General features: G+C 36.4%; 2 protein-coding genes across 6 annotated transcripts; both read left to right on the top strand.

Moving 5' to 3' along the window:
- The first annotated feature begins 287 nt into the window (after positions 1-287).
- Positions 288-13,926, top strand: DBT (dihydrolipoamide branched chain transacylase E2). Of its 3 annotated transcripts, XM_042804997.1 has the most exons (12): positions 288-526; positions 4,026-4,090; positions 5,067-5,190; positions 5,358-5,433; positions 6,343-6,524; positions 6,886-7,013; positions 7,765-8,008; positions 8,825-8,991; positions 10,044-10,121; positions 11,076-11,267; positions 11,443-11,514; positions 12,412-13,926. In XM_042804997.1, the coding sequence occupies exons 6-12, from the start codon at positions 6,924-6,926 to the stop codon at positions 12,577-12,579; spliced, it is 1,011 nt and encodes a 336-aa protein (XP_042660931.1). In that variant the 5' UTR covers positions 288-526; positions 4,026-4,090; positions 5,067-5,190; positions 5,358-5,433; positions 6,343-6,524; positions 6,886-6,923; the 3' UTR covers positions 12,580-13,926. The 3 variants fall into 3 exon arrangements, with proteins under 3 accessions (XP_042660931.1, XP_042660922.1, XP_032856308.1); XM_042804988.1 differs by lacking the exon at positions 4,026-4,090 and having other exon boundaries at positions 386-526; XM_033000417.2 differs by lacking the exons at positions 288-526; positions 4,026-4,090; positions 5,067-5,190 and adding an exon at positions 5,609-5,710.
- A 187-nt stretch (positions 13,927-14,113) lies between these two features.
- LRRC39 (leucine rich repeat containing 39) lies at positions 14,114-24,440 on the top strand. Of its 3 annotated transcripts, XM_033000418.2 has the most exons (11): positions 14,114-14,274; positions 14,690-14,747; positions 15,304-15,349; positions 17,499-17,702; positions 18,604-18,709; positions 19,240-19,396; positions 19,913-20,049; positions 21,582-21,727; positions 22,104-22,256; positions 23,310-23,449; positions 24,364-24,440. In XM_033000418.2, exons 4-11 carry the CDS (start codon positions 17,578-17,580, stop codon positions 24,417-24,419), a joined length of 1,020 nt encoding a protein of 339 aa, XP_032856309.2. In that variant the 5' UTR covers positions 14,114-14,274; positions 14,690-14,747; positions 15,304-15,349; positions 17,499-17,577; the 3' UTR covers positions 24,420-24,440. The 3 variants fall into 3 exon arrangements, with proteins under 3 accessions (XP_032856309.2, XP_032856310.2, XP_032856311.2); XM_033000419.2 differs by lacking the exons at positions 14,114-14,274; positions 14,690-14,747 and having other exon boundaries at positions 15,101-15,349; XM_033000420.2 differs by lacking the exons at positions 14,114-14,274; positions 14,690-14,747; positions 15,304-15,349 and adding an exon at positions 15,800-17,008.
- Positions 24,441-24,451: the final 11 nt, after the last annotated feature.

Genomic DNA, 24,451 nt, shown 5'->3' on the forward strand with positions numbered 1-24,451 from the left:
GCGCAGCTCTGCCCCACGACGCCCTGTGCCGCCGCCGACGGCGGCCGGAGGTCACGGTTAGAAGCGAGTGTTTTTCCCCAGAAGCGAGCTCGCTGAAAGAAGCACGGAGACACATACACGTATTGGTGTGGCAGTCGCACTCGGGACTTTTATTACCGGCGCGCCGGGAAAGGCCGGGCCCTTCGCGCCACTGGGGCCAAGGGAAGCCGCGCTCCGCCGGAGGCTCCGCCACGGGACCCCCTGTGCTGCGCTCGGGACAGGTGACGCCCTCCCGTTACTTCCCGTGGGCGTGGGACCGCTCCGAGGCGCCGCCTGCGCTCCCCGGGCGGTGGCCGGGACCAGCCGGCTGCCCCCGCCGCCGCCGCCCTCCCCGGCTCCTGCCCGCCCGGTTGGCTGCGGCCGGCGCGGCTGCCCTCCGGTTGGCTGCTCGGTGGGAGGTGTGCGGGGCGAGGGGGTTGTCTCTTCCCGGAGGAAGATGGCGGCCGTGACCGCGCTGAGGAGCAGCTGCCGAGCTGCGGGGCGCCTGGTAAGGGGAGCCGGGGAGCCCTGGGGGCGGTGGCGCTCCCGGTTAGCCGGGGAAGGGGTGGGCAATGCGCGGCGTCTCCGCCTCGGCGGCGGCGCCGCCATTCTGAAGCCCTGTTGCTTCCTTCCATCCGGGAGCGGGCGAGCACCGCGCGGCGGACCCTCGGAGTGGACAGGACACGCTCGCGGGCTTGCCGCCTCCCCTCAGCCCTCCCGGCTGTGTCCCCCCCCCGCCTCCCCTCAGCCCTCCCGGCTGTGTCCCCCCCCGCCTCCCCTCAGCCCTCCCGGCTGTGTCCCCCCCCCCGCCTCCCCTCAGCCCTCCCGGCTGCTCCCCCCACGCCTCCCCTCAGCCCTGCTGGCCCTCAGCCCTCCCGCCCGCCTCCGCCGCGCCTGCGGGCGGGCAGCGCCCCGGGGCCGGCGGCAGAGGGGTCCGTGTGCCCCGCAGCCAGCCAGCCGGCACTGCTCGGCCCCGCAGCCCGCCCGCTACACCCCGGGGACCCCGAGAACAGACTTCCTCTGCCCCACGCTGCTGTCCCGGGATGCCTTCCCCGTTGCCCACGTTTCCCGTGAAAGAAAGGCGTGCCTCCTGCCATAAACCCCTGGCATCCTTCTGTTATTTCTTAGTCGTCTGATTCACTGAATAGCCTATACGTTACACTGCCATCACCGCTCCTCTGCCCATGCATCAGCTCCCTTTGCGTACTGTATCTGCACAGAGACGGTGTAGTTCCACACAGAGACGGAGGAAACGTATATTTCTTTGAATACCAGGAACCTTGACGTTTGTAAATTAAGTAGTTGAGATACTTTACCGTACTTCAAGAAGTAAATCTATTTTTTTGCCTTTTAGGACACTTACAATCTCACATACTGTCGTGAGGACTTACTTCATGCTTTCTTCTACCTTCTTGTATTGTAATCTTCCCACTGTAGTGAAGAGTGTTGGTTTCCAATTCTGTCACAGCTCTTTTGTGGAATGTCACAAAAAGAAACACCTTTTTGCAAGATAATCTGAGTGAAAACAAAATTAAGGATCAGTTCTAGTTTCTGACATTATTTTTGCTCTTAATAATTCATATTGTGTTTTGAAAGCACAGTAGTGGGGAATTTTTTCAGTGATGCTGTTGTAATTATCTAGTTGTAGGTCACATACAAATAATTTTACTAACCAAGAATATGGAAAATAGAAGCTGCTTTTTAGTTTTCTTTTTAACTAAACCAGCTACTCTTAAATCCAGAGGGAAATTCTGTTAAGATGAAAACGCTTATCTTACCTATGTGCATGCTGAACTATAGAATTCGCTATTTATAGTGTGTTTCCTGCAAGCAGATTTTGAATTTTGCCAGATACTAATTCTTCTTGTGATCAGCTACAGTGAAACAGTGATAAGATCCAAGAAATCATAGGGTTATTATAATATTAAAGGACTTTATTTTAATATTCTCAATGCTTTTGCTAACACTTTGGCTAGCAAGAGGAAGAAGGACAAAGTAATGCTGGTTATCCATGGGGGCTGTAAATTGTGGAGAAGAAAAGAAAGGAGCCTGGGGGTCATTGTGTTAATCAGTAGGGAAATAAGATTTACCTAGATAGTAGGACATGGTGTTTTTTAAGTGAGGGATAATGTCTGACTGAAACATGCAATGGAGGACATTGGTTTAGTATATAGGCAACTATCTAGTTGGAGGTATAAAATATGTATGCAGGACAAATCCAATGTAAGTAAATGGTCATTAAAATGACTCTGTGGCAGCAAGTCAAAAGAGTTGTGTAGATGAGTATCCTTTAACGTGAAGTCATTGCCTTAGAGCAAAAACTATTCAGTTTGACCTTGGAATTCAGTGTTACTTCATCAGGTAATCAGTTGCCTGCAGGCTGCATAAAAACATTTTATTCTGAGTCCAGCAGTAGATTTTTTGGATCAGTGGTTATTTAGAAAAGCACAGTTGGCTTCTTTTTAAGGAAACAGCCAAGACTGAAGAAAGGCAAGGCAGTTCTCCCCGCCCCCCCCCCCCCCCCCCCCCCCCCCCCCAAATAGCATACAGCTCCCATGCTGTCTTGGTTCAAACCACAAGTCTTAGTCAACCAGGTATCAGTGGCTGATGTATCCTCAGTATCAGTGAGAAACTGGAGCGGGTCCTCAGTTTCTTCACCCCACGGTACCTCTGTACTTTGAAGACTTGCACAGGAAAGGTGTTTCCTTACTGTGGCATTACTGCCTTTAGATTGTCAAATAGCGTAATAGTGGTGACATAAACATAGCTGCTAGTACTGTGCTTGTTGGGTTTTTATTGCTACATTTTCCCAGACATCAAGATACGTAGATGGGTATGCTATGGATATTAGAACTAATTTTATCTTTTATACATTTTTGTTATTTCCTTATTCAGCATTACACAGAAAATAGTATTATGTTGATTAAATACTGGAACTAATAAGCACAGACTCTTTATGTCATTAGTTTTAATTTTTCCCCTTGTTAGAAAGGAACACTATTCTATGAAGAGATTGGGTACTGTATTATTGCTTTAAAATACTAACACACCAACTTTTTAGTAGAGAATATGCAAAACTGCAAACCAAAAAGATTCCATTTTTTAAAAATGCTGTAGTTTTGAATTATTCCAACAAATATAATTTGAAACAGCACTGAAACTCTTCTGTAACAAAACCAGTCTGTTTTTTTTACAAGTGACATTACTAAATCCCTACCTGCATTGGTTACCCAATGTTAAAAACACATGGAAAGCATTATGAAACTTCACATTTAGAAATAGTTCAGAGATTTGATGTGCTCCTTGTGATCATCTTCACAGGTAAATATTTAGTGTTTTCCACCTAGGCTCCTATAAAGAGAAGAGAGTTTTATTGTAAGTTTGGGACAAAAAGATCTTGTTGGACAAAAAAAAAAAAAAGTAACTGTGGACTCAGAGGGGAAGAAAAGCAGAATTAAAAATAGGAGAAAATAGGCTTGTGAAGATGTACATTATATACCAGTTTTGTAATTGAATGAGAATTTTAAATGTGTTCATACGATAAGATTTGTCATAGCTTGAAGTTACCATTTTACTTGATCTCTTTAATAGGGGAAATTGTTTGGATGAATAATGAAAAGGATTTACTGTTTGCTTACTATAGGAACTAGAAAAATACTTATTCTAGATTAGTAGATACAGTCTTTATTATCAGGCAGCTAAAAAGTAACTCAATGTAACTTTGTTGTGTCCTTCACGGTAGATAGTATTGTATAAATATTTGGTCCTAAAAGAAAGGTGATATTAAATATAACTTGCAATGCTAGATTAAAAAATATAGAAAATGTGTACATCATCAGTCCAGAACTGTACGGTTTTCTGAATAAACTACTTTTAAAAAGTGTGATATAAAATCAAATAATTGAACAGTTTTGGGGGGTGGGGAGGGCAATCAGGAAGTTTCATATGCTTTGTAATTATTGAAAGGATTTTTAAAAAAATAAGTTAAAATGAACTTTCCCATGCAGGTGTGCTGTTTTCTGGCTCCTCTAAGAAGATAATATCTAAATTTTACAGTTTTGAGCTACTTGAGGTACATTGTAGCACCTGAATTTTTTTCATATCTCTAAATTAATTAGAGATAGTATCTACAGATAAATTGTTATTTTTATTAATTTTACAGCACTCTAAGACAACATAACACCAGAATTAATTAGATTTAAGAAATCTTACTAAATAAGAAAGTGCCTGGACTAACTTCTATTGAGATTAATGATAAAATGCTTGTTTATGTCAATGCAAGTGCTACTGGCTTTGCTTTGGACCAAAATCATGACTGATTACATGATGCTTTAAAGCATAAGGTTTTGTCTGAAGAACTTTTCAGAAAATTCGGTTGACCCTTTAAGTTTATTTCTGGATAGATATAATTATGACCATGAAAGACAACCATCTCATGCCCAGTTCTTCAAAGATGTCATTAAAGTTGATGTGAAATGATATTTACTGATTGCCTCCCATATATTAAAAGAAATAAAAGGGCAACTGTCTGTGCCCTCTGATGTGAATTTCCTTTCCAATTAGTACTTCTGATCAACCTTTGATTGGAATAAGAGCTGATGTAGAAAAATATGCTGGGGGGAGAAATATATAGGGGACCCTTCCAGCATCCATTCTGGTTAAGAATATTTCATATAGCTGGTGTAGTTGATAGTATGTATGCTTTTTGTGTGTGTGTCCTGATTAAATTAATTGCTTAGAGAAACAGTAGCAAGCACAAATCTCTTACCAGATCTTGTCATGATTTTTGTTAATTGGTTCTGTTATTGTGGCTTTGATTTCCCCATGTGTTGTGTTAGTGAAAGAAGTTAAAGACCTGGCAAAGCTTATGCTAATTTAATGGTTATTGTACATTCAGTATGTATTCAGTGGAATTGTGTTGCCATAAGAATTTCTCTTATATAAACTAGAATTAAACTATTTTAGTATTGCTCTTGCATCAGGAATATTATTAAATGACCTCTACATTCCAGTCTATTATATTAACACTTGAGACTTTTCTCCCTCAGGTTTGCACTCACCGTGTTAGATCATACAGCAGCATTCACTTTATCAAATCAAAATATGTGTGCGTGTTTGACAGATCTGCCCTCAAGTTCAGTCATCAACAGCGATTATTCAGAACATCTGCTGGTAATCTTTTTCATAATAAAATAATTTATTTTATTTTGCTATTTTATGAGGGTTATGTTAGTGGTTTGTATATGATGGGTTTGTAGACTATTTTTGGTGCATTCAGATTTTTCTGTCTGATATATTTAATATTAAACATGCTGTATTTCATTATTGTCTGTTTTAAGTTTCATGTGGCCAAATTGTCCAGTTCAAGCTTTCTGACATTGGAGAAGGGATTACAGAGGTGACTGTAAAGGAATGGTAAGCTCTACTTTCTCATAAATATACCAAGAAATCAGCAAGTAGTTTAACATCTGTATTATCAATTATTTATCTGAGAATATGGGTTTTGGGTTACTAGTGACGTTTTTCAAGTTTCGTTTTCCAAATTTTAAAACCTTGTATATACTGAGCTTTACATTTTGTTTATTTGCAGTCTGGTTTATGTGGGAGTGGAAAATGTGGAAGGAATGGGATGTCCTAACTGCACCAGTATATAGTCTTTCCTTCAGTGATTAATGTTTGTCAAGTGCAGGAGGTCTGTCTTTTATTATACTTACTTAGGCTGAACTTTAGAAACAAATGACTAGTCTGAAGATTCTACATAATTTTTTCCTATACCCCTTCTCTATTAACTTAAATAAAAGATTTGAACATTTAAATTGTTTGTAAGAAGCCAGTGATGAATAGATTAAGCCAAATCAAAATGTACAGTGAAGGAAGGCAGTGTTGAAATACCTTGTACTTTGTACAAATAGATGAAAATACCTCTCTTTGCATAGAAGACAGTGTTTCCCACTTTCAGTTTATTTTCTAAACTGATCATATACTGGTCCTGGCAGTTTGGAAGTAGGAACTTTCTTAGTTTCAGACTAAGCTGGGGTCATTTTTAGACGGTTTATAATCTGTCAAGAAAACTCTGCTTTAATTAACTAATAGTTAAAATATATGGGTGATTACATTCTAAATCACTGTGTCATTTCACGTGACAAAAGGTTCTGCAGCAGTGAGGCAGAAGGTGTATAGGAAATGTATCTGTTATGTAGAATTTGTCGTCTTATCTGGAATGCATTTTCATGTTGTGGGGATATAAATAACTTATCAAAAGAATACACAGCACAGATATTTACACTTAGTATGTTTTAAACTAGCCCATGTCTTTTCTCTTAGGTATATAAAAGAAGGTGATAGCGTGTCTCAGTTTGATAGCATCTGTGAAGTACAAAGTGATAAAGCTTCCGTCACTATTACTAGTCGTTATGATGGCATCATTAGGAAACTCCATTACAATTTAGATGAAATTGCTTATGTTGGAAAACCATTAGTGGACATTGAAATTGATGCTTCAAAAGGTATTGTAAGCCATTTTTTTTCTCGCATATTTTATGTTTGTTGTCATAAAACCATCAGTGACAAAGGAGTTTACTTTTTCCTCCTGAAAATCTTAAAACTGAATTATTTTTTTCCCTTTATAAAGTCAAGAAAATTAAGTAGAAAAAGCTGTGATATTTTATTAGGATTTAAAATCTCAAAAGCCAAAAATGTCCTATTGAAAATTTAGCTTAAGCAGCAGCCTTTAGCATGCTATGTTCCCATCCACAGTAGCTCAAAGTGAATGTTAAAAACTTCAGCTGTCACAGAATCACAGAATGGTTGAGGTTGGAATTTGACAAATGCTTATAATGTAGTAAAGTTAAAACTTTTTGTTTGCAGGTGTTGCCTCAGAAGAAGATGTTGTTGAAACACCTCCTATGTCTCATGAAGAGCACACTCACCAAGAGATAAAAGGTCATAAAACATTAGCAACCCCCGCAGTTCGTCGTCTGGCCATGGAGAACAATGTAAGTTTGCTGAATCAGGTCCTGCTGCATTTTATCCGTCTCTTAGATAGTGGTTCAACTGACTAGGAGAACACTGATCTAGAGGAAAGTGCAGTAAGAAATGACTTGTTTTCACATACATTTCAGATGTTTAAAAACTTTTGTAAGGAAGAGGAGGATTGTGCTTTCTGATGATTATGGTGGATAGGAAAAGAATTACTGGGTTTAAAATGCAGTTAGGAAGCTTTAGGCTGGAGATTAAGAAAAATCTTGTTAGAATAAAAATAATAAAGTATCAGAATATATTCCTGGAACAGAGGAAGGAGAAGGGAAAAATAGAATCTTGGCTTTAGCTACCTTGCTCTTTTTTTCTAGGTGCTTTTCTAATTCTTTTTTTCCTGTGAATCTGAATATTCCATTGGTTTTGAAAGCTTGTGGTGCATTTTTAAGAGAAAAATAAAACAGTTAGAGAAAATTAAGTGACAAATAGCTTTCCTCAAATTATTATTTCACTATTGATCCTGTGAAGTAACGAATAGGTAAGTAGTATTCATAGTTCCTCCTAAAAGTATGCAATTAGACACCTAGTGGGCCTTCTGGATGATTTGAACAATGCTGAGTATGTAATAAATCATAGAAAGGGGAAAAAAAATGTAGTTATGTTAGATCGGTAACTGGAATATTTTTTAACCATAGCTCACAGTATAGGATATTTTTATATTGCTATAAAAACTAAACACAAAAGCGTCATAGCTTGTTATGTACTTTTCAGATTAAATTGAGTGAAGTTGTTGGAACAGGCAAAGATAACAGAATCCTTAAAGAGGACATACTCAATTACCTGGCCAAACAAACAGGAGCTATTTTACCTCCATCACCGAAGGCTGAAATTATCCCACCTTTGCCAAAATCAGAGACTGTGCCAGCTGCCCCAAAGGACAAAGCACGCAAAATTCCTGTACCTGTTTCCAGACCCATTGTGTTTTCAGGAAAAGATAAAACTGAACCTGTAACAGGTAAATTATGAAATAGCAAATCTCGAGACCATGTTCACAGTAGACTATCAGCAAACGTTACTCAGTGAACAGCTGGTTCTTTTTGATGGGAGTGTATTTCATGTTAATGTCATGCAAGTGAGCAGTAGGAAAACATGCTCTGTAAGAAGGTGTTGCATTAAGTTATTTTGTGAAATAATTGTTCATGTTTTGGTTGGATGGAGTTGGACTGCAAGTTGCACTTCATTTTTAATCCATGTTTCTTCAAATGTATGCTGAAACAGATAGGAATTCTGAAACACGTCAGTTTGTCACAGTATGAATCATGCAATTAGTGGAAAAGTGCAGTGACTTTAAGGGTTTATCAGTGCTTAACAATAGTGTACATCAGCATTCATACTTGTTCTGGAGAAAAGTGCAACAAAAGACACTAAGGTAAGAAACATCACATAAAAGAGGAAGATAAAAGGTTTTTGCTTGCCTTTCGGGCAGTGTTTATTTGGAGGGGCTGGAAAGAGTTATGCATATTATGGTATCATGATTTCAAATATATACATACATAGGAGAGATATGCAGTAATATAATCTGAAATATTACAATTGTAAAAATTGATTTGCATGTGCTGAATAACATTTGATCCTGAAGTGAGCTTTACCCTGATCTTTTCTTGTTATGGTTGTGTTTTGCTTTGGTTTTGTGTTTTGCTTTGGTTTTGTGTTTTGCTTTGGTTTTGTTTCAGTTGTGTAATTTGTTTAATGGAAACAAATAATTGTAATTTCACCATAACTTTCCAGAAGCTCATTTTGTTGGTTTAAGAAGTCAGTGGTTATTTTCCAGGTTTTCAAAAGGCAATGGTAAAGACTATGAGTGCAGCCCTGAAGATACCTCACTTTGGTTATTGTGATGAGATTGATTTGACTCAGCTTGTTCAGTTGCGAGAAGAGCTAAAACCTCTAGCACAAATTCGTGGAGTTAAGCTCTCCTTTATGCCTTTCTTCATAAAGGTGAGATGTGCAGCACAACACAGTATAGAGTAATTCTGCAGATTTTGCTAAAATCTAATCGAGGATTGTTCTAAGTTTGGAGTATCTCTCTATCATCAGAATAATTACAGGTCACAAGAAAAGTCTCAACTTCTCTTGTTTATTGAATCATTTATGTATTTACTGTTGGAGTTGTAGTTAGGGTTATATCATATAATGGAATTTTTTTGAAATATTAATGGGGAAGGGCAGAGCAGGTAAAGCACTATTAATTATGGAATTATGGGGGTAAGCATCACTAGGTGTTTGAATTGCAGAAAACAAATTTTGGAAACTGTCAGTGTTTTTTATGAGGTCCATTAAAATGAACCTCACATGAAACGCATTCTTATTGTTACTATATTTTTGTTGGTAATGAATCTCTTGGGTGAATCCTATGTCTGTTCTGTTCAGGTGATTGAATATGTCTCTTCTGTTCTTCAGACCAGGCTCTTGCACTCATTTAGTTGCTATGGTTCCATTTCCAGCTGTTGGCATCAATGAAGGCTGATGCACTGCCTAAGCTATGCATTGAATGCACTGAATGCATAGCTTAGTCTGAAACTTCTGGTAATGTTATTTCAGTTAGAGTGCTAAGTATGCACTCATTCTGCTCACTCTCTTTAGTGGGAATTAATATTACTTCCTTGAAATAATTAGCATCTAAGTGAAGAACTGAGAATGACATTGCTACTGAATCTCATTACTTTTATGTTGGGATATTTGTTTTGAATTGTGGAGCAGAAATAACAAATGCAGATTCAGCTTCAGTTATACTTGGGAAAGGGGTTATCGCTTTTTATATGTCTGGTGTATGTGGGTTTTTTTGTAAATTGTCTCTTTCTTCTGCTGTCCTAATAATGACAGAATATCAACAGATAGGCTTAGGAGAATTTAAGCCAAATTTGATTGCTTTGAGGAAATCCATATTGTTATTAATCTAAACTGTCTCCCACCATTCCTTCCTTTCCATGCAGCTCTCTGGTTATAAAATATAAAAATCTATCTTTTTTTTTTTCTTTTATATTTAACAGGCAGCCTCTCTGGGATTATTGCAGTATCCCATTCTTAATGCTTCTTTGGATGAAAGCTGTCAAAATGTCACATACAAGGTTTGTAAACTACTGACAAAAGTTGCAAGCAGAAAACTTAAACTAACAGCTAACAAGGGCTTTTCAGAATGTCTGAGCTAATTGTAAGAACCAAAATTAATGTTCTGTGATATAAAATAAATGATGTGTCCAGATTCTAAGGTTGGATTTTATTTATTATTGATTTTATTTCAGTGGTTTGTTTAATGAGAGTCAATTCATTATACAGGCTTGTCTCAAAAATGTGTATTAATATCGTGATTTCCTGTTTTTCACCTGAAGAGGGAACAAGCATTTAAAATGAGAACATTTCAAATCTAATACAGTAATTTTTTAGTAATGGCACAGTGGTTCCACTGTTCCAACACTCAACCCTTATGTATTAAAGTGATATTTTAAACTCAGTTTTGATAAAAACTAATTTTCATACAAGGTGCTGGATTGATACTTCCAGGCAATGGGTGTGTATTTTCTTAGGTGATGTGTACATGTTTCTTGCCGTACAAACTCCTTTTGTGCTGTTTTATCAATATCTCTCAGATTGATCCTTATATATTCCTTCTAGCAAATGAAAGTCAACTCAATTTCCTTTTTTTCTTTAATTTTAGTGTTCTCTTTAAAATCTGCTAGTCATGTTTTGTTACTTACAATAAATAAAAAAAAAAACAAAGTTAGTTTTGTTACTAATCATCCTAAAGTGAGATATTTTCAGTGTAAAATTGTTTCCAGGATTTTGTATTTCCTGGATGTGAAATTGCCAAAATTAATTTGCACTTTGCAGATGTGGAAAGCTAATATGCAAAAATTTTTATCCTCATCTGCCCTCAAAGTTGTGTAGAGGAGTTGCTTACTACAGACAGCACTTTCTAGCTTAAAAAGATATGTAGAGAAGACATTATCCCAGGGATTTTTTATGTAAAATACATTTTATGTTGACTGCTTATGTTAATGTCCGGTTAATGAAACTTGTTGCAGGCTTCGCACAACATTGGAGTTGCTATGGACACAGAGCAAGGTTTAATTGTCCCAAATGTGAAAAATGTTCAAGTCTGTAGTGTATTTGAGATTGCTTCTGAATTAAATCGCCTACAGTCCTTGGGCTCTGCAGGCCAACTGGGAACAAATGATCTCACTGGGGGAACATTCACCCTGTCGAATATTGGCACAGTAAGTACAGGAAAAATGAGAACTTACATTTTAAAACTTCTTCTGAAATGAATACCTTAGTAAAGTTTAATATGCAATGAACAAAACCTGTAGCAATTAATGCAAGAGGTAATTTGCTTAAAAAAATATTATTTGATTATTTGTTAACTAATATCCCTAGCTTTTTCTTTTATAGATTGGTGGCACTTACACCAAACCAGTGATACTACCTCCTGAAGTGGCTATTGGAGCACTTGGAAAGATACAGGTATATTAACTTTATCTCAGTGATGTGAGCGGTTAGCTAACTAAGGTCATCTGTAATGAAAATGAAACATGGAGTGTCCCTTTGTTTTGTTTTTCTTATACAAACATTTCCTCTTTATGTTACAGAAATGGCATAGCTTGTGACTGAAAACTTTTGTGATGTTTTTAGATGACTGTGCAGAGACACCAGATGTTTAAATAGAAGTCTCTTATGCCAAAGGTTCAGATTTGTTTTTTAGAATCCTGTTCTGTTTCACTCACATCTATGCTTAGCCTTCTAGTTATTAAGAAACAATGTAAATACTTTTTTGCAAGTTTTGCAACATGGCAATAGCATTTTTGCTATCATCAAGGAGAAAATTTGAGACTAAAAAAATATTCTGATAATGAAGTTTAATTTCATGAGCCAGATAGCTGAATCCATAGAGAAGTTTGTATGATGAAGGCAGTTTTGTATTTTCTGAATTTCAGGCTTTAATTCTTTACTATAGACATTTGAGATCAATGCTAGAAATGAAATCAGTATTAATTTAAAGTACTTTTTCTACAATCTTCCCATGAGCCCTTTGTTTAGGGGAAGCTTTAAGGAAACTTGGAGCACTAATGGTGCAATAAACTATTCAGGAAGAAACTTTTGAGTCAAGAAAGGTTTTCACTACTTCAGTGTTCCCATGATGGTGGGAACAGGATGTGGCTGTTTATTATGTAGGTTTGCAATATATTCTAATCCACAGCACAAACAATAATGGGGAGGTCTTTGTTTTTTGAATGGTACTATTGCTATCTGTCTACTTTAGCAAAATGTTTAAATTTAGATTAACAAATTAACAACAAAAAATACAGATTTGTTAATGGAAGTATTTAATATTTCCATTGTTTTTCCTCTTCTGATTTTTAGGTTCTTCCTCGGTTTAATGGAAAAGGTGAAGTATTTAAAGCACAGATAATGAATGTGAGTTGGTCAGCTGATCACCGCATCATTGATGGAGCTACAATGGCCCGGTTTTCTAACTTATGGAAATCTTACTTGGAGAACCCTGCTTCGATGCTGCTAGACCTTAAATAAAGCAAACCATGGCTAGAATATGCCTTTAAACTTTGTGGATTAGACTGAATAATTATAAAAGCTGGCTCTGCTAGCACATGCCCTTTGCTACCCACATTATATAATAATTTCATGTGGTTATAAGTTCTCAACAGCTGATATCAGTCTATCAATTAGTTGTTTGTTCTTTTAATTAGTAGTGCTGTAAGTTCTTCTACAGCAGACTGTCAAACTTAATAGGTCATGGCACAACTTCTGAATACGGTGATCGAATGTCTTCATTTTGCCTTTTATAATACCTATGGATGTGTGTCTGGTGTGACTGAATGACACTGATCTATGTTTTCAGTATTTATAATCTGATTAACCTGTTTGGAAGGGAAATACTCAGTTCTTCCTTGTTGGACACGTAAATTTATTTTAACAAATAATATCCAAATTCCCGAAAGAAGTTATACAAAAATCATATACAAATAAAATGCCTTTTATGCTTCTGCAGTAAGATGTCCAGAGAGCTTTTTGTTGTTTAACTGAGTAAACCTCTCAGGTCTTTTGCTAGTTCACTTTTTCCTGGCAATTACTTGCACAGGTATTCTTTATCAAATTATAAATGAAGAGGCCATATTTATTCAAATGCTTACTGATAACATTTATTGATAACTATCAGGGCCTCAATACCCACTAGAATAATGTATATTTTTATACGCTGGAAGTAGTTGCGGTCCTTAAATACCTTCCAGCTATTTTTGTTTCTTATAGAAAGCATCTGTGTTTTAAAAAAAAAAAAAAAGGAGGATAAAAAAGAAAGGAGGATCTCATCTGTTATTCTGTCATTAGGTAAGCTTGACAGTAAGCAGAATGTCTTCTAAAACCTTGCACTATATGATTGATGTTCAGATACTAGCATTTGACAGTTTAATCAGATACAGAAAGTATTAACATTTAAAAAGTACTATGTGAGTTAAGGACTTTTTAAACTAGGATACGAGGCACATAATGAATAAGTTCAAGTTAATGCCTTCAGATAACAGTTACATAGCTAACAGTTACATGGTGAACTAAACAGATGATGAGGATTGCACTGGTTACTTAACAGGAGGTATGAAGAAAACTTGGATATAAATACCTTCTAGAAACATAAGTGCAAAGAGACACAATAAAATACAGTTATGTGGCCTTAAAAATTAATTTGTGAGGCACAAAATGGACCTTTTCTTCTTTCTTTAGATATATCAAAAACTGCCTCTACAGGAGTGTTCTCCAAAATTGTAGACCAAAGTTGTCTATTGCATTTAGCTGTGAAGATGCAAGACTCCAGCTATCAGAGGTAGAATCTCTGCTATCCTTGATGCTGAGACTGATCAAGAGGAGAGCTGGTTATGTAGGGGAGGGAGCATGGGAGCATACATGGAAGGTGCTATTTACATTTCTACTGTGGTTTAAGGGTCTTTTATATAGAGGTCATTTCTTGCAAAGTTTGACTAATATATTGTGCTTATCATCCATTTCATTTTTATCAGATTTATTTATTCCTAATAAAAAAAAAAAATAAAGCCACAAAGAATTGTAGTAATACTGGTTTTATTTGTGAATTTTATGCAGGCAGTCCTATACAGGTGACTTAAACTTCTATTCTTATCTTAAAGAACCTACTGCACTCAAGACTACCAAAGGGACACAGCCTAATAGCTACTTTCCTACAAGTATATTGTTGTGGTAAGGGTTTAGCCTGAATCATATATTTTTTTAATTTGATGACCATGAAGAAAATAAATTGAGGAAATGTGTGTGATAGGAAGCAATAAAGTGATTTTGAAGTATTTGAGAGAGAATAATTTTGCTCACACAAGGAGCTTGAAATTTTTTGTCTCTCAAAACTCCAATAAAAGGAAAGATTTTTTTTTTTCCCCTAGCTATAATTATCTGCCTCTTTTAAGAGGGAAGAAATTAAGTAGTTAAGTTTTTAATTGAAACGAAGTAATTAGGTTTTAGAAGATTGAAAGCTAAAGCAGTTACTGTCTTTTTAAATGGCTTCTGCCCAAACAGAGATCTGTGATTTTTGCTGTCTCTCCTTCCATTTGATTGAAAGAAAAGATTCTGACACAGTTGTTCTCCTTTTATCTTCTCCAAGGGCTCTTTGAAGAAATAGACTGTTAAAAATGTTTCATGAGTGGAAGCATGAAAAGAGGGTGAGTAAAAACCCCTCTGCACATCCTGATAAAGATTACTTTTCTGTCTGGACTTTGATAATTTGCACTAAAATTCTTCAACAAGAGAATTCTTCAGCATGAACAAAAGTTCATGTAAAGTAAATTACTTAGTGATGTAATACTTTTTCTAGTCTACTTAGCCAGTGCTGCTGTTTCATAGCACTTTGAAGCTCAGTTATCTTGCAAAGAAACATTACTAGAGTAAATCAAGTAATTGTAATTTTGAATTCAAAACTAGCTTATTTTTTATTGTGTAGCATAACAAATAGTCCTTTGTTCTTTTGTTCAAAATTTGTAACTCTTGTTAATGGGAATCCAGGAGTTTATGGGAGTCCAGTCACGTTCAGCAAACTGGGAAGACGTTAGGAGTGGTAAATGCTTCGGGGTTTTACAGAAGTGCCTCATGTGATACCTTCTATTCTCAGCATAGGTTAAAATTAGAACTATACTGACATTGCGTTGGAGTCTGAGTGAGAGTTCTAGATGGTTTTGGTAGTACAGACAAGATTAATAATTAATCTCTGCTCTTGCTCAGAAGACAATGAATTACAGAAAATACTTGAAAACACCAAATAATTGAGGTAAGTCGTTAAACTCTTTCAAATACTTGGAGGTGAAGTTATTGGGAGATCTGATTACTTGGGACTAAATTTGCAGTTGTTTTATGGCCATGCTTGGCATGATTATTGTGGCTGTTATTTTCCTGATAAATAATAGGATCTAAGAACAAGAAGCTTTTGATGGTGGTCCTGTACTTATATAATTAAATCTTCTTGAAAACAAAGTCATATACTTAGGCCCTCTTTCATATTTCATGGTTCCAAAGCAATATTTATTGAATAGTATGCTTTCCACAGCAAAAGAGAATTGCCCAGTGTAAGCTTTGCTAAAAATAAGTATTGATTTAACTGTATAGTCTGATATTGATTTTAGTAGTGCAAGTATTAACAAACGTCTCTTTTCTGCACTATTTATATAAAAAGATTTCTAGTTTTCTGCTTAAAAAGGCTTACAGTTCAAGAATATCTCTAAACAACAAGAAATAATAGATCAGGTAAATCAGTTAATCTCAGTAGAAGTTTAATCCTGAAAAATAGGTGATTTAAATTGTAACCACTAATCAGAGCAAAAAACCTCATACAATGTCTTAGTTATTACTGTTGGGATGAGGAATGGGATAGGTAATTACTTTGAAGACCTCTGAAAGAGAAGTTAATCCTTCAAACTAGTATATGTGATCACATTTATGTGGGGAAGGGAAAGAGGTTACAATCCTCTCTCTATAGGAAAAAATTCAATCCCTCCTAAAGAGCCCAAGTGCCTGACTGCATTGTGCCACACTGCAGTTGCCATTTGTGTCACCTGTCAAATCCTGCCATTTTTACTTAACAGAGAACAGTTGAGAATGCTCAATATTAATGTATTTGACCAGATTCTTCCATTATAATTTGATTTTTATGCTGTGTTTACAACAGGAAGCAATGCTGACAATTTACATTTCTTGTTATTTGCCTATACACTTGTAATTAAGCGATTTCAGTATAATCAGGCTTTACAAATAACTATGTTAGCAAAAGATGTGGTAAACATAATGATTGACAGTCTGAACACAAAAATGTTCACTAAGCAATTGTGGCTTATCCATGCCACACAAACGGAATAAATATGACATAAAAGATTGCTCTAAAAGACAATTATTGTAATAAGTATTATGCAGCAATTATTGTAGGGAAATATATGTATGAAAAGTCCTTAAATTCCACTTTTGTTGTTATCTACCTGCTTGCTTGGAAGAAAGTTACCCTCATTTTTTTAGTTTGAATGGATATGCAATATGTTTTTTTTAATTCTTCCTACAAATATTAGTAGGGTAATGGGTTTGAAGGAGAGCATTCAGACCATCAGAGTACACCGCTTTTGGCATGAAGTTTAGCTTTCTAAGCTTATGTGAATATCAGTATCCTGACTACTTTATTTAAAAAAAAAAAAAAAACACTTTCCCCAAATGACTGCAATAATGGCAATAATAACGCTTTTTAAAGGGATACACTGATTAGGATGACTGAGTATCCTACTTTGCTGCTGTTCAGGAAAATATGTATTCATTATCTCACTAAGGAATAGATGACTTCAAAACTTAAGGCTGAATATTTTTTTTTAAATGCAGATCCTGACACTCAGCAGGGCTATAACAAGATTCAAAGAGAGATCTGAAGAATTTAAAAAGCCTTTTCTTAAAGGTTAGGCATTACTAACTATAAAATATAATGAGTAAGACTATGAAGAAAATTAATGGAAATAAAGTATACGAATTTATTTCCAGCAACAGTTTGGTTTCTCTAAAGTGCAAAACTTCTTTAGTTACAAGTATTTATACCAGATAGCTGCCAGGATGCAGCTACCAGGATTTAACTGCCTTAAATTGCAGGTAACAGCTTAATTTATTCCCGAGAAGGGAATGAATGCTCATATCTGCATTTAATAATTATGGTCAGTACTCAGCCTACCATTGGAAGGAACTGAGAGAAGCACTTGTTCACTAAGAAATGTAGAGAGACTGCAAGAATACCATTTCTTATTATAAGAAAATTTAATCAGGTGCAATTATCTACTTTTATAAAGAGAAAGCTGTTGGTAAAATTCTGTCAGTTCTCTACATTAACTAAATGTAATAGTATAATCAAGTGGGTATTGCAGTATTTTAGTTTTCACATCACTGTCCCCATCTAGTAGCTGATACATGCACTGATGCATCGAGCCTGAAATTCACAGTCAGATTCCTGTGACTGAATCTGAACATGTAAGGATCATGACTGAAACTGCAGTTTGCATTGGAACATTCACGGCTGTGAAGACACTTTGGGAAGTGAGAATACACAAGATAAATGAAGAATTACAGAAAGAAAAGGAATTCAGACAGAGGTCTGCAGGAAGGTAGGTAAATTGTAGATCTTTAAGTATGTGAAAAGCTAGACCATATCTTACATTTCAGAAGACTATAACTGGTCTTTTCAAACTTGTCCAGAGTCTAACTCTTCAGTCATTACTCCACCAGAATTCCCACTGGTTAGAATCTAGCAATATGGTCAGGTCAAACCAAGAACTGTGTTTTGTGGTAAAAATATTAGCATATATATACTAAATCCCCTAAATTCAGATATTAAAATCCTCTCTCGTGGATATTCTAACTAGTGGAGATTTAATTTGTTATACTTTCTTCTCAGTAGAGGCATTGGTCTGCTGTCTGGCCAGTATTTTCATGAAATGTAAAGAAACTTAGCATTCTATTTTTGGAACTCTCCCTAATTTGTCAGATGTGCTTGAATTGAAATAACAAATTTGAAAGTTACTAATGGAAAATACAAGCAGAAAGAAAGAGAATTAGCCTAATTTTCATAATTCTTGCTTAAGCCCCCTTTCGAAATCAAGCTAAAAGAACCCCTAGCTAATTAACCTTGTTTGATTGCACTTAGATTTGGTGGAACTAAAGGCTTTCTTTTTAGGAGACTGCTTCAAAAATAATGGCTTTGGAACTTAATTCCACATGACTTCAGATTCTGTTGACCTCCTGCAACATGATTAAAGTGAATGAAGTTATGTCTTACAAATGTAAATTTGAAGAACCGTAAAACAGAATTCCTATAAATGATTCATCCAAGCATTACTTTATGTTCTTATCTTCTCTCATATTGACAGTATATTTAGCATCCAGATGTAATGAATGTTGTTTGACATCCAAAAGGCTACTGTCTTTTTGTTCCAGAAAAATAGAATGAACAGTAATTATTGCCTGTATTCATTGTTGCACCACTGACAGATATTCTTTCCCTTGTAGGCTACTGCTTGTCTGGGAGGAGAGAGCCGCTTTAGCAAAGCTTAAAGAAAAAGTTATTTATGAAGATGGAAGAGCAATTTTAAGGATAGAGGAAGAAGAGTGGAAGGTAGTGTTGATAGGATGTTGTTTGGGTTGAATGACTGATGCACTGAAAAAATACAATTTACAACTTTACACTCACTCTTCTTACACTCACTTCCTCTTCACTCGGCTCTTCCGCTCTCAGCCACTCACCGTTTTTCTTAACAATAGGAAATACAATTTAGACCACCATTTGAATGCAAAAGCTACTTAGAGCAGTTTCATCTTCAGTTATATTGGCTTCGTTTAAAAAAAAAAAGAAACAAAAGGAAGCCCGAGGCTTTTCAAGCAATGACAGTAGTGCACATCTCTAAATCCAGGGAGAAAAAAGTGGGCAGGTTAAATCTGTGGTCTGAATGACGCACATTCATGGTGTTCATATCGGAATGTTACATTATAGCTTGAGAATAAGGAAAGATTTCCTTTTTTATCACCTTTTGTTTTTTTTTTTTTTAATTACAAGACTGCTACTGTTTCAAATAAAACTTCTACCTGAGCCTATATTCTTGCTGTATACTAAGCTGAATTTCTTCTGGTTCATATTTCTTGTCTTAGACACTACCTTCGTGCTTATTGAAACTAGTCCATCTCCAGGAATGGCAGCTTCATAGAACTAGTTTGCAGAAAATACCTCAGTTCATTGGAAGATTTCACAATCTTCTTGTTCTGGATCTATCCCGGAACTCAATTGAAAGTGTACCTAAAGAAATTGGTGAGCTGTGCTTTCTTTTATTTTAAGCTGCATTTCTAAGAAAATCAATCGCACACAAACATGCCATTTTGGTGCACTTTGCCCACCTAACAATCCTATTGGGTAGTTAGAAAACAGACAATTTCAATCTGACATTGACATAAAGATCTTAAGACCATGGATTCCCTATAAATTAAAAAAAATGGCTGGATGGAGGAGATACACCTTTATGAAAGTGACACATGAGAAAAAAGCTGGTGACATTAGAATGCAACTAGAAAAGTGATATTGAAAAACAGGCCTCATGATCTGAGTCCATAGTGTGAGTAGTCTCTGTTCATAAGGGGCTTTTTGTAGCACTCAAGTGCAATTCTGGACTAAAGAGTCCTGAAGTCCTACTATTTGAATTTCAGTGAATCTTTTTTTTTAGTGAGAACACAGAGCACTTTTATAACAGTATAACACTGAACAAATAATACTGTATTTCTTACAGAACAAATGTGAACATTTATCATTTCTCATTTGTGTTCTCTGCAGGACAGCTGACTAACCTCCAAGAGCTGCTTCTCAGTTATAATAGAATAAAGTCTGTTCCTAAGGAAATAAGTAACTGCATCAGTCTGGAAAGATTGGAACTGGCTGTCAACAGGAGTATCTGTGATCTTCCTCCTCAGGTTGTGACAGACTGTTTTGTTTTGCTTAGTTTTGTTCAATGCATATTTTTAATTTATCCCAAACCAATTATCATTAAATGTTGCACTCCATGTTTTCAGATTTGCTTTGATATTCTAATTTCACAGCTACTCCACAGAAACACACACATGAACAATACTATGACTAGTCCAACTGAAGCCACATGAGAAGGACATACATATGCTCGTGTAGTTGAAGGAGCCAATCTTTATTTTGTCCAGATAAATTATGGGGCAGTGATACACTTGCTGTTAATTTGTTTAAGCTGAAGATCTTCACTGATTTACCACACTGAGAATCTGATGCCTTAGCACAGCAAAGTTCACTTTTATGGCTGAGAATACAAATTCAAACTATATGCCAGGACACAGCTGTAAACATCTTTACCAGAGCTGCTAGCTATGAAAAGGGTTTGTGTGATTTACACAACTGCCTGTGCACAGAGACTTTAACAAATGTTCTGAGATGTTGAAAGCAATTAAGAGAGAAGCAAAATAATTGCTCGCCTACTAGCAAGCTTTAATTTGGACTGACCTAAATGTGTCAGAGACCTGCATCCCTACGTATTAGCCTCTTAGATAGAGATGACAAGCATGTAACCGTATTTACTTGGTTTAACTTATTTTAAAAAACAGTGGCAGCAATAGTTGACAACAATCAGAATCAGTGTCTGGCAAAATTGAGAGTCTAGAGTCTAACAACAAATCTTAAAATGAAAATATACACAATCAGAATCTAGAATTTACAAAATGTACGTGGATACAGGTTATATGGCGCAATGTACAGTGATAGCTTTTAAATTAACAGCTCATAGCAAAGCTCTAGTTCTGTCCTATAGAGACCACAGTGATGTGAACACCGTGAAGCTTTGGTTATATGTATGTGAGTGGCATTCAGTGTTTAGACAGCTGGACCAGATTTGCAATAAAACATCTTTGCATCACTTGAACATTGTAAAAGCACCTGAAAGCATGATTCACCAAAGGACTCAAGTGCTGCAATACTGAATGATGCTATGTTTAATTTTTAGAACGCCTTGCCATAGTAGTAGACTTCACAACATGGAAGATGTCTCAGTTCACTCCAGAATAGTCCATGCAATCTGATCCATAAAAATCTAAATATTTGACTAATGAAAACTGGCATATTGCATGGAATATGAAATATTAAGGACAGTGGTGTCTTTAAAATTCCTTTTCTTTTCAAGGCTTAGGGTATATCCGCATTGTAGTCCTGGCATTCAGTTCTCAGTAATTACAGCACTCATTGTGAGGTGGGAGATAAAGTTCTTCTGCCTGATCAGTTTTGAACCTATCTGCCTTCCAGGTAAGAACTGTAATTGTTAGGTAGTATCAGTTAATGTAAGTCAGAAAACATTCTGTATTTACGAAGTACTGAATGTGTTGTAATGTTTTAAAATTGTTTTGTTTTGTTTTTTCAGTCAACAATGTTACAGCACTGTTGTAATGGAACAGCTATACAAACTTGCATTAATTTTTCCCTTTCTTTTCAGCTCAGTGATTTAAAGAAGCTTTCGCACATAGATTTATGCATGAATCAGTTTACTACCATCCCTTCAGCTCTTCTCAACATGCCAAATCTAGAATGGTTAGATACGGGGGGAAATAAACTCCAGGAGCTTCCTGATTCAATTGACAGGTAAACAGAGCTTAAAGGTCACACCTTGGCCTTAATTCTGTTGCACTGAAATTCTAATTATTAAATCCTACTTCAGAATATTGTTTTAATATTAACCTCACTTCAAACTTATCAGCTGTTATGTGGTATTTTGGATGAGCTGGAATCTCCATTCAAAAAATTCAGCATCAACTATCAAGTTAAGTATTTCTTGCCAATGACACTTTTGAGCAGAGGTTAGGCAATTATCCTGGATATGGGGTTTCCTTTGAGAACTGTTATATTCTTTATGAGAGTCCTCTATGGGGCTGTAAAAAAATAATCAATGCTTTATATTAATGATTGATAAGATTGATTTTCTAAATCTTGATTGATTGCACAAATACCTATTTTACAGAATGAAAAATCTCCACACTTTATGGCTCCAAAGGAATGAGATAAACTCTTTGCCAGAAACCATTGGTAATATGAAAAATCTTAGTACTCTTGTTCTTAGCAACAACAAACTTAAGGATATTCCAGCTTGTCTGAAGGACATGACAAATCTGAGGTAAGAAAAAGCAACAGTAATATAAATAAAAATACTAGAAAAGTTTTAAAGCATCCCTTGAGTTTTGTATCATAGAGTGATATTAAGGAAGTGGAAGAGGCATGCTCACAGTTATACAGAGGGACACAATACCGTGTAAAACAGCATAACTACACAGATTCACAACAGTTGAGAATCTGGTCAAGAAAGCTTTGTGTAGCACAACTCATATAAAGAAGTAAGCTGTGATAGTTTCAGTCCCAAATGAAAAAGATGATCGTAATACATTTTCTCATTTCTGAAATGTCCAAATGCCCACTTCCAACTGGCTTTTTATATCACTCTTGAAAGCCAAGAGCTAGGGGAAAAATATGTAACAAAGATAAAAATGACAAAAAGTAGAACCTTGGCACTGAGAAGTCAAGCATTCAGAATTAAACAAAAAGGATTAGGTATAAGGATATGCATGAAGATTTCCTGTAATTGATTTGGTAAATAAAAAAGAATGGATGTAAATTTTCAATTGGTAGAATTAGAAATATTTTTCCGTATACTGTGACAGAAACTTTCCTGTTCGTATTTTCATTTGAATTACTGGATGTTAAACTAAATAAATCACATCTAACCCAGTAAGACAATTCCTGTTGTCAGATGTTTTAGAAGCAGCAGCACCTCTTTAAACAAATACATACAAGCACAGGCCCAGGGGTGGATGAAGAACAGAGCGAGACAGGGCTGGCTCTTGCCTTGCAAAGTTGGGAGGGTGTAGGCATTCGCACTTGTTCTCATCCACTCATCTGTTTGTGGAAGCTCAGTAAGGCTGACAGTGGGGTGAAAACACAAAGACAAAACGATGAGGACTGCAATGTTTTCTCCCACCACTATCAGCTACTGTTATTATAAGGCAGATTAGCTTACTTAATACTTCTAACATAGTGGTGAGTTTAGTGTAAGAAAAGACTTACTTTATTTTGCTCAAAATACTGTTTGAGGAATTTTAGTTCAGTTTCAAAAGAGTTGTTCTCTCTGGACAAAACCTATTGCAAGAATAACCTTTTTCTGGTGAACTGTCAGATTTGTCAACTTCAGAGACAATCCACTGGAGTTAGAGGTAACACTCCCTCCATGTGAGGATACAGAAGAGGAGGTGCAACAGGAAATGTTCGGCATTGAATTCATGCACATGTATATCCAGGAGTCACTCAAGAAAAGAGGTATGGCTTTTTTACGAATTCTCATCTCTGGAATACAGTGAGGAAGGGAAGGATAAACTGGATAAAAGAAAGCTAGGATATGCGTACAAATGAAACCTGAATTGTTGTCTTAATAAATGAGTAACATTTTCCAAAAACCTGCAAACCACTTTTTACTGAGGGCAGGGGTGCTTTTTTCAGGATCTGGCATAGTAGGTCTTCACATGAACAGCATATATTCCAGTAGGAATATATTGGAACCATGGAACACTGGAATAAATGTGCCTGAGTTACCTACAGCCTGGATAAGTGGAAGTTGATGACTGTCTCTTGTATTTGCAGTTTAATCAGAGTTTACATAGTGTAGGTCTTACAACACTGTTTGTCTCGTGAAGCTCAACTTTCCAATATACAACATTTTTAGCAATGAAGTAACAACACTTGATAAGCAGATGTTTCTCACAACTTGCTTTCGCTGACAGAAAATCCAGTGACCTAAACAAAACACCCCCACAATTTCATCCCATTTCTAAATTGCTCTGACAAAAAAATGCTGTTAGCAGACTCAAAGGTAACAGCTTAAAGGTTGCAGTTAGAGACCAAATAGGCGCTTTTGAACAGATGTGCAGGTGGCAACTGTCACTTGCAGAGAGAACTTCATTGCAGATGTAAAAAGTTCTCTCTGATCTTCATTCTATGTATCAGCTTTTTTCTTATCAATGTTTGATGAATGAATAATCAAATTAGCAAAAATATATTTAAGATGACAGTTTACAAATAAGTTTTCTTCCTTAACAGAGTCCTCTAGCAGCATGGGCTGATGAAAAGTACCTAGACCTACATAAAAAATTTAAGAGGAAAGACAAAGCTATCCTAAACTTTAAAGTAAAAATAAAGTATGTTAACTTCTCTTATTTTAACCCATTCTTTTTCAGGAAATCTGGAAAGTTGTACTTCTGGTACTTCTCCTACCATAAATACTAATGAATAAAGAATATAACTGTGATTAAAAGAAAATATCAA

The sequence above is a fragment of the Tyto alba genome, unplaced genomic scaffold (genome assembly GCF_018691265.1).
Source record: "Tyto alba isolate M040663 unplaced genomic scaffold, T.alba_DEE_v4.0 Super-Scaffold_1000006, whole genome shotgun sequence".
NCBI classification, from domain to species: domain Eukaryota; kingdom Metazoa; phylum Chordata; class Aves; order Strigiformes; family Tytonidae; genus Tyto; species Tyto alba.

What these genes read in the sequence shown, in the direction of transcription:
- DBT (XM_042804988.1), top strand. Translation starts at nt 476, where the DNA reads ATGGCGGCCGTGACCGCGCTGAGGAGCAGCTGCCGAGCTGCGGGGCGC. An exon ending in ATTATTCAGAACATCTGCTG is followed by an intron (nt 5,191 to 5,357) that starts GTAATCTTTTTC and finishes GTCTGTTTTAAG; the next exon opens with TTTCATGTGGCCAAATTGTC. An exon ending in CCCTGTCGAATATTGGCACA is followed by an intron (nt 11,268 to 11,442) that starts GTAAGTACAGGA and finishes TTTCTTTTATAG; the next exon opens with ATTGGTGGCACTTACACCAA.
- LRRC39 (XM_033000418.2), top strand. Translation starts at nt 17,578, where the DNA reads ATGACTGAAACTGCAGTTTGCATTGGAACATTCACGGCTGTGAAGACA. An exon ending in AGACAGAGGTCTGCAGGAAG is followed by an intron (nt 17,703 to 18,603) that starts GTAGGTAAATTG and finishes TTTCCCTTGTAG; the next exon opens with GCTACTGCTTGTCTGGGAGG. An exon ending in AAGGACATGACAAATCTGAG is followed by an intron (nt 22,257 to 23,309) that starts GTAAGAAAAAGC and finishes GTGAACTGTCAG; the next exon opens with ATTTGTCAACTTCAGAGACA.